At 46.0% G+C, this 13,629-nt stretch overlaps 1 protein-coding gene across 2 annotated transcripts in view; it reads right to left on the reverse strand.

Moving 5' to 3' along the window:
* Nucleotides 1-4,869: 4,869 nt before the first annotated feature.
* The window catches only part of Notch3 (notch receptor 3), a 46,282-nt gene continuing 37,522 nt past the window's right edge, over nucleotides 4,870-13,629 (reverse strand). For both annotated transcript variants that reach the window (XM_085690739.2, XM_085690738.2), the window contains 3 exons: nucleotides 12,716-12,863; nucleotides 8,303-8,400; nucleotides 4,870-6,957 (listed from right to left, as the gene is read on the reverse strand). In XM_085690739.2, the coding sequence (XP_085546865.2) occupies nucleotides 5,917-6,957; nucleotides 8,303-8,400; nucleotides 12,716-12,863 (1,287 nt within the window). In that variant the 3' untranslated portion in view covers nucleotides 4,870-5,916. The remainder of the gene's footprint in view (nucleotides 6,958-8,302; nucleotides 8,401-12,715; nucleotides 12,864-13,629) is intronic.

A 13,629-nucleotide genomic window follows, 5' to 3' on the forward strand; every position in this document is an offset into this window, starting at 1 on the left:
GGATACAAGAAATACACACACACACACACACACACACACACACACACACACACAGAGCAAGCCAACAGCCAACATCAAATTAAATGAAGAAAAACTCAAAGTGATTCCACTAAAATCTGGAACAAGACAAGGCTGTTCACTCTCTCCATATCTATTCAACATAGTATTCAAAGTTCTAGCTAGAGCAATAAGACAACAAAAGGAGATCAAGGTGATACAAATTGGAAAGGAAGAAGTGAAATTTTTGCTATTTGCAGATAATATGATAGTATACATAAGTGACCCAAAAATTCTAAAGAGAACTCCTACAGCTGATGAACACCTTCAGTAATGTGGTAGGATACAAGATCAACACACAAAAAAATCAGTAGCCCTCCTATATACAAATGATAAAATGGCTGAGAAAGAAATCAGAGAAACATCACCATTTACAAATATTGTAAAATATCTTGGGGTAACACTAACCAAAGAAGTGAAAGACCTGTATGACAAGAACTTTAAGTCTTTGAAGAAAGAAATTGAGGAAGACATCAGAAAATGAAAAGATTTCCCATGCTTTTGGATAGGTAGGATCAACATAATAGAAATGGCAATACTACCAAAAACAATCTACAGATTCAATGCAATCCCCAGCAAAATCCCAACACAATTCTTTACAAACCTCAAAAGAATAATAATCAACTTCATATAGAAAAACAAAAAACCCAAACTAACCAAAACAATCTTGTACAATAAACAAACTTCCAGAGACATTACCATCCCTGAAATCAAGCTCTATTATAGAGCAACAGCTTGGTATTGGCATAAAAACAGATGGGTGGACCAATTAAATCGAATCAAAGACCCTGATATTAATCTGTACCCCTATAAATGCCTGACTTTGACAAAGAAGCTAAAATTATACAATGGAAAAAAGAAAACATCTTCAACAAATGATCTTGGCATAACTGGATATCTACATGTAGAAGAATGCAAATAGATCCATATCTATCCACACTCAAGTCCAAATGGATCAAAGACTTCAACATAAATCCAGGCACACTGAGTCTCATAGAAGAGAAAGTGGGAAGTAGCCTTGAACGCATGTGCACAGAAGACCACTTCCCAAATATAACACCAGTAGTACAGACACTGAGAGCAACAAGAAATAAATAGGACCTTCTGAAACTGAGAAGCTTCTGTAAGGCAAAGAACACAGTCGGTAAGACAAAACTGTAGCCTACAGAATGGGGAAAGATCTTCACCAACCCCACATCAGAGGACTGATCTCCAAAATATAAAAGAACTCAAGAAACTAGACATCAAAATACCAAATAATCTAAAAGGGGGTACAGATCCAAACAAAGAATTCTCAACAGAAGAATCTCAAATGGCCAAAAAACACTTAAGGAACTGTTCAACATCCTTAGCCATCAGGGAAATACAAATCAAAACAACTCTGAGATATCATCTTACACCTGTCAGAATGACCAAGATCAAAAACACCAATGATAGTTTATGCTGGAGAGGATGTGGAGTAAGGAGAACACTCTTTCATTTCTGGTAGGAATGCAAACTTGTACAGCCACTTTGGAATCAGTGTGGGTGGTCTCTCAGAAAATTGGGACTCAACCTACCTCAAGACCCAGCAATACCATTTTTGGGAATACACCCAAAGAATGCTCAATCACACTATAAGGACATTTGCTCAGCTATGTTTATAGCATCATTATTTGTAATGGAATTAGAAAAAAAAAAAAGTCCTGAGGTAATCCAGACCCAGAAAGATGAGCCCGGTTTGTATTCACTCACAGGTGGATATTAGACATGAAGCAAAGGATAACAAGCCTATAGCCCACGACCCCAGAGAAGCCTAGTAACAAGGAGATCCCTAAGAAAAACATACATGGATCTCCCAGGAAGGGGAAGTAGACAAGATCTCCTGAGAAAATTGGGAGTATAGGAGTGGAGGGAGGAGAGGAGGAGGCAAAAGGGGGAAGGGAGAAGAACATGAGGGAATGGGAGAAGGTCAGAGAGGAAGAGCAAAAAAAGAGATACCTTGATTGATAGAGTCATTATGGGGCTAGCAAGAAACCTGGCACTAGAGAAATTCCCAGGAATCCACAAGGATGACCCCAGCTAAGAATCTAAGCAATAGTGGAGAGGGTGTACGAACTGGCCTTGCCCTGTAGTCAGATTGATGACTACTTATTGTTATCATAGTCTTTATCCAGCAACTAATGGGAACAGATGCAGAGATACACAGTGGAGCACTAGGCTGAGTCTTCAAAGTTCAGTCAAAGAGAGAGAGGAGTGAGAATACAAGCAAAGAGGTCAAGACCATGATGGGGAAACCCACAGAGCTAACCTGAGCTAACAGTAGTTCACTGATTCCAGAATGACGGTGAGAGAACCAGCATAGGACCAAACTAGGCCCTCTGAATGTGGGTGACAGCTGTGTGACTGGGGACGTCTATGGGGCCACTAGTAGCGGGACCAGGATTTATCCCTACTGTTTGAAGTGACTTTTTGGAGCCCATTCTCTTTGGAGAAATACCTTACTCAACCTAGATACAGTGGGGAGGGCCTTGGTGCTGCCTCAAAGCAATGTGCTAAACTTTGTTGACTCCCTATGGGAAGACCTTACCCTCTCTGAAGAGTGAATGGGGGTGGGGTGGGAGGAAGATGGAGGAAGTGGGAGGAGGAGAGGGAGTGGGAACTGGATTGATATGTAAAATGAGAAAAGATTGTTTTCTAATTAACTAAAAATAAAACAAAAAAAAAAGGAAAAGGGGGGAAAGAATATGCAAGGAAGAGAGCCATGGCAACTCACATCTGTAACCCAGCACTTGGGAGGCTTTTAGTCTGCTTTCTATTACTATGATAAACACCATTATCAAAAGCAACTTGGGTTGGAAAAGATTTATTTCACCTTACAGCTTAGAGTTCATCATGAAGCGAACTCAGGGCAGGAACCAGGAGGCAGGAACGGAAGCAGAGACCAGAGAGGAACACTGCTCCTCCTGGCTGCTTCAGCCTCCTTCAGCCTCCTTCCTTATACAACCTAGGCAACTTCTCTGTTGAAATTCCCTCTTCCTAGATAAATCTAAGTTTGTGTCAAGTTGACATAAAAAAAAATCATCACAGAGATTAATATAGAAAGAGCAAGCGTTCAAAGCCAGTTTAGGCTATACAAGTTCCATGACACCTTGAGCTACAGTTTAAGGCCCTCAAAAATAAAAACCCACATGGGAAAAAAAGTGCCCACTGATCCAAATTGGCTACCAATTTCACCAGAAACCCAGGACACGGTACATGTCCAGCAAGGGCTCTACCACTGAGTCACACCTCGCCTTCAGCAATTTTTCTTGATCATCCCACGACCTTAAAAGCATTAATAGGGCATGGTAGATTATAACTGTAATCCCAGCAGCACCAGGGAGGTTAAGGCAGAAAAATTAATGAAGAGTCTAGCCTGAGCTACATAAGTGAGACCTTGCATCAAACAAAGAACGCCAGTTAAGAAACTTCTCCGTGACTGGTAGGATGGCTCAGTGGGTAAAGGCTCTTGTCATCAAGTCTGAGGATCTGAGTTCAATCCAGAACTTACATTGTGGAAGGAAATAACTGATTCCCAAAAATGTGTCCTCTGGTCATCACATGACCCCAATGTGTGCCCCCGCCACATTCAAATGCATAAATAAAAATGTAATAAAACATATTTTTATAATTTTTTCCTCAGGTAATAGAGATAGCTTAGCAGGTAAAAGTGCTCTCTGGAAAATCTGACAAGCTCATTTTGCTCCCCAGACCCCAACAGGTGAAAAAAAACCTCCTAAATGCTGTCCTCTGACCTCCACATGCACACATGGCATCCTCCTGCCCACCTTCAAACACACACAAACACACAATAATAATAAATAAGTTTTAAGCCAGATATGGTAACCCACTTTTTTTCATCACAGCACTCAGGAAGCAGAAGCAGGCAGATCTCTGAGTTCAAGATCAGCCTGGTCTACAAAGGGAGTTCCAGAATAGTCAAGGCTACACAAAGAAACCCTGTCTCAAAAACAACATTAATAATAATTTTTTAAAGAAAGAAAGCTCTCAAACAAGGCATTCTATTGGTTCATCTTAAGGTAGATAGCCACCCAAGAGACAATGACTGGAATCACCTGATGCGATGCTTAACACTTTGTCAACTTGACAGAATCTACGAACACTTGGGAAGAGAAGTTGTCTATACCTGATTGACTTGAGAGCATGCCCACAGGGGATAGTCTTAATTAAGTCAGTTGATGTAAAACAGACCCGGCTTACTGTGGGTGGCACCATTCCCTACACAGGTGTTTCTGGACTGTAAGCGTAGAAACCCAGCTGAGCACCAAGAAGCTTGCATGCATTCATTTCTTTCTCTTTGTTTGTGACTGTCGATGTGATACGACTGTTTTAAGTTCTTGCCTTGAGTTCCTCATAATAATGAACTCTAACCTGGAACTGTAAGCTAGAATAAACTCTAAGTTTCTTTTTTTTTAAATTTATTTATTATATATATAGTGTTCTGGGCACCAGATCTCATTATAGATGGGTGTGAGCCATCATGTGGTTGCTGGGAATTGAACTCAGGACCTCCAGAACAGCTGTCAGTTCTTCTAACCTCTGAGCCATCTCTCAAGCACTCCTCTAAGTTTCTTTTCTTTCCTTTCCTTTTCTTTTTTTTAATTAGGTTCTTGTTTAAAGTAACAGAAATGAAGCTAGGACACCTGGCCAAAAAGGAACCAAAAGTGGACTGGAAAACCACATGGTTTTTCCCCAAGATGGGCGTTTTCAAGTTAGCCCTGTGTAAGCAGAGACCCAGAAGTGCCCCCTTTGGACAGAAACCAAAGACACTGGGTGTTAACTATTCCTTTATTAGGTGGTAAGGGAACTGGGGAGGTGAGGGTTGTACAATGCAAGACCTGGGAATTCAGCTACAACGGACTGTGACCAAGTGCCATATTATAAAAATAGCCTAAAAACATTGCTATTAGGCAGTGAGGCTGAGCTGAGGGAATACCAGGAAGAGGGGGTGTCTGTCACTCCCACAGGTAGTGCCTCCCCAACTTCAGCCCTGTATTTACAATTAGAAGTGGAATGCATACAAAATACATGACGTCCTCCCACCCTAAAAGGTGAGCCAGGCTCAGGAGGGGGACCTGGAGTGGGGGCTTTGGTGGGAAAGACCCCCTTCTCAGTGAGTCTACAAGTCTTATCTGGAATGCAGTGAAGTCAGGAAAGGGTATGGGGAGGGGAAGGAGGCTCCCAAGTGTCCCCTGACCCCAGGGGAGGGTGTGCCCAAGGCTGGCTACTTGGTACAAACTAGGGCCGCATACTCAGTATACGGACCCTAGTCCTGTCTGTGTACTCGGTACACAGAGTCCGGATCGGCCGAATGGGCCCACAGACTCAGCCCCACGGGGGCGCTGGAGGGATTTGCAGGGGGCGGGGAGCATCTCCATATATATATTTTGTAAAAAATAATAATAATAATAAGTTTGTTTAAATGAATTTGTCTCTATACAAAACGTAAAAAAGAAAAAATAACTCACTCATGCCAGAGTGTGAGAAAATAAGAAGAGGCAAAAACAAAAGGTGCGGCGAGGGCGGGGGGGGGGGGGCGGGGGGGGGGGTAGTGGAGGCAGGGTGAGGGGTCAAAAAGTCCCAGATCCCTTAGAGGGCCGAGATGGTGGGAGGTCAGCCCCTACCCATTATAAATAAAGGAAGACTAGGGGTCTGGGCTTGTGACCAGCTTGGTCACACTACAAGACGGAGAGGTGCAGGAAGGCTGGCACAGACCAGAGAGAAAAGGATGAGAATAAAATTAAAAGGGAGAGAGAAACCGGGGAGGGGTGTTACTTCAACCCCGCCCCCGACCCCTGCTCGCCAAGATCCAAGAACTTAGGCCATCACCTGTCTCTTGGGGGTGACTTCTGGCTGGGGCCCCAGCTGAGTCTGGGACTGAGGGAGGGAGGGGACAGGCATGGGGTGTGGCTGAGCAGGTAGGGCTCCAGCCGTTGTGGCACCAGTGGCAGTTGCTGGGCTAGGGGTAGAGTCGGACCAGTCTGAGAGGGAGGGAGGGGACGGGCTGGCCCAGTGCTCTGGGGACTCTGGAGATGGGGTCAAATAAGGATGTTCGCTGGGAACCCGCAGGAAGCGGGCCTTTGTGGGGCTGCTGTGGGTCCCCGCAGCAGGGTATTCCTCTCCATGTCCTGGGGCCGCCAGGTAGGGTGGCGGTCGCTCCTGGGGAGAAACTGGGGTTCCCGGGTTGAGTAGTTGGGGTCCTGGAGCCAGGGGCAACAGGAATGAGGGCCCTGGTGGGGCAGGTGGAGGCAGCCGGGCCCAGTCGAGGGGCACAGCCACAGGGTTAAGTAGACCCAGGCTGAGCACACAACCCCCGGGAGGCTGGCGCCCCAGGGGGCCCGCCCGATTTGCACCAAGCTGTGCCAAGGACACCGCAGTAGCTGTGGTAGCATAGGGACCCTCCAGGGGGAAGCCTCCGGGGGAAGCAGGGGGCCCACCGAAAGGCCTCGGGGAGTCCAGCGAGTCCACAGGCGACAGTGTGACAGAGCTGTCTGCCAGAGGGCCTGGGCAGGCCAGTGTCAGCTTCTTGCCCCGACCCCGGGTTCCCTGTGGCCCCAGCCCCGTCTTGCCAGGTGGCCTCCTGCTCTTCTTGGTCCCAGACTGCACCGCTTTGAGCCCAGGAAGGAAGGCCCCTGGTGGACAGAGCAGAGGCCCCAAGCCATGGGGACCGGGGGGACTCCGGGGGCCACTGGGCTGGTCCAGCAACCGTACAATGTCCTGGTGCAACCGCTCTTGGGCTACATCCCGGGGCAGCCTGTCCAGGTGATCTGTGATCTCCCGGTTGGCAAAATGGTCCAGCAGCAGCTTGGCAGCCTCAAAGCTGCCCTCACGGGCAGCCAAGAACAGTGGAGTCTCCTCCTGAGGGAAGGAAGGGACAGAACCCACAGATGTCAGTCACTCTCTGCCCCACACCTAGGTCTCTAGTTCTTAGGGCATCCTGTGGACACTGAAGACGGATGGATCTGGGTTGGGATCCCAGCTTTGCTGAAGGAACAAGCTTTCTCCCCTCAGCCATGTGCCTGCAGCAGGTGCATCTGGCCAGGACTTACCTTAGGCACAAAATTTAAAGGGGCATCAAAATCTCCGGTCATCAAAATAAATTACATGCTGATACAATGATTTGTAAAAGATTAAAAAACCAGGTGTCGGGGCTCTCATGGTGATGCACTTTTAATCCTAGCACCCAGGGGGCAAAGACAGGTGAATCTCTGTGAGTTCCAGGCTAGTCTGGTCTACATAGTGAGACCTTGACAAAAAGAATAAAAAAAAAAAAAAAGAAAAAAGAAAAAAGAAAGAAACCAAAAGCCAGGTGTGGTAATGGCACGATGGCTCAGTGGGTAGATGCACTTGTCACCAAGCCTGGTCACTTCCATCCTTGGTGCGCAAACAGGCAGCTCACACCTGCCTGGAACTCCAGCTCCAGGGGGATTCAACACGTTCTTCTGGCCTCAAGGGAACCTGCAACTCATGTCCACATACCTACACACACACACACACACACACACAGACACACACACTATTTAAAAATAAAATACATCACTGAAAAAAATAGCCAGGAATAGGAATAGCATTTTGGCAGCAGAAACATGAGAATTGTGAGTTCAAAGCTAGTCTGGGGTAAAAAGCCAGTCTCCAAATATATATAAATGTTATAATATATATATATATATGTATGTATATATATATGTCAACAGGTAAAGGTGCCTGATAACCTAAGTTCAAACAACAGAACCTAAATAGTATAATGAGAGAATCGACTCCCACAAGTTGTCCTCTGACCTCCACACCCTTGCTGTGGAAGCACACATAAACAGCAAATAAACGTTTCCAAGATAAAAGAGATTATGGACTGAGGCTTTGGCAAGGGTTTTTGACAATCAACCTAACATTTGCCTTTCCCTGAGGACCTGCTCAGTGCTTGGCAAATGAGTACGCTTGCTGAAGCTCAGCGAATGCAATAGAGGAGGCTACTGCTTCCCTAATTCACAAGGAGGACACTGAATTTCAGTGATGGGCAGCAGCTCGCCCATTGTCACACAGCGACTACCACAAATGTCCTCCTTTGATCTGCTGTCAGAGCCTGTAGACCTGACTCCACTCCTGAAAGCTGACTATAGGCAAGATGGATGCCCCCAAAAGGCTTTTCCCAAGCCTGCTGTGCCACGTACAAGGGCTGTGGCAGTACCAGCTCCCAAGGACTCACCTTGCTGTCCTGCATGTCCTTGTTGGCTCCATTTTTCAGCAGAGCCAAGGTAGCCTCCACATTGTTCACAGCTGCAGCCCAATGTAAGGCTGATTTTCCTGTAGATAAAATCAGAGCCCGGTTCATGTCAGGTCCCCAAGACAGGACAGGCAAACTAAGGAAGTCATTTCCACTCCTATTAAGAGGCCACATCCCATGTAGGCATTTTGGCCTTCCACAGGCATGGTTTACAAGATGCACCCTTCGCTATGAAAGAACATGTTCTCACTTCAGGTCAGACCACCTCTCTCTCTCTCTCTCTCTCTCTCTCTCTCTCTCTCTCTCTCTCTCTCTGCCTTCAGTCTCTCCATAGCTGCTTTTTAAAAATTATCTAATATCAACCATGAATGAACACCCCTCCCATCCCCTGCCCCAGGGACCTTTGTCTGTTAAAGTAGCCTTATAGGTCATAGGTCATTGAGGCTTTGGAGTCCACCTCCCATCACCCTGGTAACAAAGAAAACGGACACATCAGCTTGTCATTCAGTAAAGTTTAAATTACCATAGAAAAAACTGGAGGTGCCTGGGTGTGCGGAAGCCCACTAAAGCAAAGCTGTTTCCTTAACAGAACCTGAGTATGACCTCTGATCCTTGGTGGAAACCCGACATGCTACATACAGCTGTCTCCTTTTCAGAGTTAACTTGGGGAGCTGGAGACATAGTTCAGAAGAGCAATGGCTGCTCTTCCAGGAGACCCAGGTTCAGTTCCCAGCACTCACATGACAGTTCACAACTGCCTACAACTGCAGTTCCAGAAGATCTGACACCCTCTTCTGGCCTGTGTGGGCATTGCATGCATGTGGTACACAGACATATAATATAAAAATAACACCTTTTTAAAATAGCCCAGTAGGGGCTGGAGAGATGGCTCAGTGGTTAAGAGCACTGCCTGCTCTTCCAAAGGTCCTGAGTTCAATACCCAGCAACCACATGGAGGCTCACAACCATCTGTAATGAGGTCTGGTGCCCTCTTCTGGTCTGCAGACAGACTATTGTATACATAATAGATAGATAGATAGATAGATAGATAGATAGATAGATAGATAGATAGATAGATAGATAGAGAGATAGAGAGATATTTTTAAAAAATATCCCAGTAGGGCCTATCAGTGACCAGTTCAGGACTCTGCCTTTGTCCCTCTAGGAAATCTGAGTCACCTGAAGACATGCTAAGAGCAGAAGAGGATTAATTATCCCCTTACTGACATAAAGTACTCTCCTTCCTAGGAGTCCCTCTCTCAATGCAGCTGCTTGTAGAATTTCCATCAGGCAGCACTTTGGAGCCTCCTCTATGCAGCCTATATATTTTCTGTTTTCTTCTTTGGCTGTGCATATATGGTCTTGTGTGTAGGTGTATGTGTATGCACATGTGTGTGTGCATGTGGAGGCTGGATCTTCTACCATCTTCATTGAGGGAGGACCTCTCAATCAAACCCAAAACTCAACAGCATACTAATCTTGTTTGGCAGCTTGCTCTAAGCATCCCTGTCTCTGGAATTACACACAACTGACCGTCACGCCCACTTAGTGTTTACATAGGTCTCTGGGGATCCGAACTCAGGCCTTCACGCGTCGACAGCAAGTGCTTGAACCACTAAGCCCCCCTTTTTCTTCTTTTCTAATTTTTTATTTGTTTTGTTTTTGTTTTTCAGGACAGGGTTTCTCCGTGTAGCCTTGGCTGTCCTGAAACTCATCCTGTAGACCAGGCTGGTGTCTTGAACTCACAGACACCTACCTGCCTCTGCCTCTGAGTGTGGGATTAAAAGCATGATCCACCACTGCCCAGTCTCTATTTTCCTTTGGATACTGAGCAAAGCCTGGGCATGATTTCCTGATTCTCTGAACTTCCTCGTCCTCTGAAGCTTACTCCTCCCCCGGATGCCACCCGGCTGCAGCTTTTTGGCCACCATCCCAAAAGACACAAATTTCTCTTCCTTTCCCCATCTCTCTGTTCCAGAGAGACTCACACCTCGCTTGCTGTTGCTTTTCTATCAAACACTAATAAAACTGTGTTTGAGCTCTCTTCTGAGTCCATTTCTAAATTCTTTTATGGATGAAAAACAGAGGACCCAGGAAAGAAGTCCAAGTTACCCAGTTACCCCAGAAGTGGAATGCTGTCCCACATGCGGTAGTGCCCAGTCCAGACCCTCATCCAACACACCAACCCCCAACTGTCCAATCACAGATGTCAATGAGGATGAAGCTAAGAACCAAAAGGTACTCCACAGGATGATTGTGAGTGTCCGAGTGTCTCCAGCTGTGTGAGACCCTTTGGACACAGGGACAGCTTGTTGTGACAGCTCAGTTCATACCAGGAAATTGCCCTCGGAGATTGCCAGATTTGCTAGTTTATGACACCTGTCCAGCAGGTGGCAGCAGAGTCCATTTTTCCCAACAAAGCCCACTTAGGCTGGGGATGCTCTTGCCTAGTGTGAGAAAGGCATCAGCTTCCATCCCCAGTGTGACCAAAAACAAAAGAAAAAAAAAAACAGTTAATGATAAAATGTCCTCACAGAATGGGAAAATATCTTTGCCAGCTATTTGTCTAACAAGGGATCAGTAGTCAGAATATATAAAGCAGCCCAATCAATTCAATAAATAAGACAATTAGCTGCACAGCTCACAAAAGAAAAACCAATAGTCGATAAATACATTTAAAACATTCAAAGAACAGACATGCTGGCACATGCTTTGAATCCCAGTCTCTGAAATCAGAGGAAGGTAGATCTTTCTGAGTTCAAGGCCAGCCTGGTCTACAGAGCTAGTTCCAGGCCAGCCAGGACTACATAGTGAGGCCTTGTTGTAAACAAAACAACAGCGATGACCAAAACAAACAAAGAAACACCCTTACTGTCCACCTTAGCCATAAAGAAAAATAAAATACAAATTAAAATTATACTGAGATAGCCAGGCAGTGGTGGTACACAACTTTATCCCAGCACTCAAGAGGCAGAGACAGTCGGATCTCTGAGTTCAAGGCCAGCCTGGTTTACAAGCAAGTTCCAGGATAACTAGAACTATTCAAAGAAATACTGTATTGGGGGAAAAAAAGTATACTGAAATGCTGCCAGAATGACTTTCATTAAGAAAGGGGAAAAGAAAGAAAGAGGGAGAGAGAGAGAGAGAGAGAGAGATAAAAATCCTCGAGAAAGGGATCCTCATGCACTAGTGATGGGAATGTAACTAGCACAGCCACTCTAGAGGACATTACAGGTGTCCTCAAACACTTAAATGTAGAGCTGCCCTATGGTTCAGCTTGGTTCTCCTGGGCTTCTGCATCTCTACCTGGAGAAATCTGAGTCAGCATACATAGAGGCACCCACACACCCACGCCAACTGTGGCACCCACAGCACTATTTACAACATCTACACTATGGAATCAGCCCGGGTACCCATCAGCACTGTGTTAATAATGGAGTGTTATTCAGCCGAAGCAAAGAAGAAAAATGAACTAGGTGGTGGCAAATGCCTCACTTGGGAAAGAGAGACAGGAGGATCAGGAGTTCAAGATCTTTGGCTACACAGTCAGTTAGTAGCAAGCCTGGGTTACATGACACCCTGTCTCAAAAGGGGGTGGGGGGTTAGATTATACAATTTTCAAGAAAACTGCTAAGAATAGGAGACCATCATCTCCTAAGTGAAGCAATGCAGACTTAAAGACAAGTACTTCAAGGTTTATTGACTATTTGAACTCTAAAAAGAACAGGGGAAGGGAGAGGACCACAAAAGTAGGACTTTATGGGGTGGGACCCCATAGGAAGGAGAGAGGAAGTGAAAGGGGAGTGGGTGTCATCAGAGTGTGCTGTCCATAAGAGCAAAACTTAATGAAACTCACTATTTTATACCAGTCAAGCTAGGGAGAGGGTCAAGGAGCATGGAGAGGGAAAGGGATGGAAGGGGAGGGAAAGGGAAGGGAGGGGAGGGAAAGGGAATGGAGGGCAGAGGGAAAGGGAGGGGAGAGGGAAAGGGAAGGGAGGGGAGGGAAAAGGAAGGGGAAGGGAAGGGAGGGGAGGGGGAAAAGGAGGGGAGGGAAAGAGAGGTAAAGGAAGGGAGGGAAGGGAAAGGGAAGGGAGGGAAAGGGTCAAGGAGCAGGGAGGGAAAGGGAGAGGAGGGAAAAGGAGGAAAGGAAAAGGAAGGGAGGGGAGGGGAAGGGAGGGGAGGGAAAGGAGAGGAAGAGAAGGAGAAGCAAAGAGCATGTCTTGGGGAACCTACATTTTTTTCCTAAACTAGAGGCACCCTATGAGTCCCGTTCCAGTCATGTGGGAGCCCTGGTGTGCATAGCTGAACATAAACTTGGTGTCAACATGGGTGTGAGTTCACACTAAGAAGGCAGCAGCATCAAGAGGCCCCACTCATCACATCCTCAGCACTTACCCAGCTCATCCACAGCATTGACATCGGCATGGCTGGCAATCAGCTCTTCCACCATGCCCTCCACTGCCAGGCGGGCCGCCAGGATCAGTGCAGTAGAGCCATCTGCCATGCGAGCATCCAGGTCAGTGGAGCGGTTCCTGATGAGAATCTTTAAAAAAAAATAATAATAATAACAATTTTTTAAAAAGTCGTGGCAGAACATCATGCAGGAGCAGAGGAATGCATGGTACCCTGAGAGTCCCAAACCCCACAGCCTTGGGATCCACAAGCTTCAGGTACTTCCTGACTTACAATGGGATGATATTTTTGCTAATCCCATTGTAGATCGAAAATAACCTCATTGAAAAATAGATTTATAGAATAGTATGTAGGAGGGTAGGGAGATGGCTCAGTGGACATGTATCTGACCTCAGATCCCAAAGCCCATGTTGAAAAAAAAAAAGGCCAAATTTTGTGTATATAACCCTCAGGTTGTGTGGGAGAGAACAGGAGATTCAACAGAGCTTGCTGGCCACCAGCCTAGCTCCAGGTTCAGTAATGGATTCTGCCTCAAAAAGAATAAGATAGAGAACAATAGAGCAAGATATCCAACAGCAAGCTGGGCAGTGGTAGCACACACCTTTAGTCCCAGTGCTTGGGAGGCAGGTGGATCTCTGTAAAGCAAGTTCCAGAATAGTCAGGGCTACACAGAGAAAGTCTCTCTCGAAAAGAAAAGGAAAGGAAAGGAAAGAAAAGGAAAGGAAAGGAAAGGAAAGGAAAGGAAAGGAAAGGAAAGGAAAGGAAAGGAAAGGAAAGAAAAGAAGACATCCAACAGCCTCCTTTGGCTGCTGCACCTGGACAACAGGCTTGTGTATACACAGATGCACATATGCCACACAAGCAAACCACACACAAAGTAAAGCACCAACACACAT

The sequence above is a fragment of the Myodes glareolus genome, chromosome 6, assembly GCF_982192425.1.
Source record: "Myodes glareolus chromosome 6, mMyoGla1.1, whole genome shotgun sequence".
Taxonomy (NCBI): Eukaryota; Metazoa; Chordata; class Mammalia; order Rodentia; family Cricetidae; genus Myodes; species Myodes glareolus.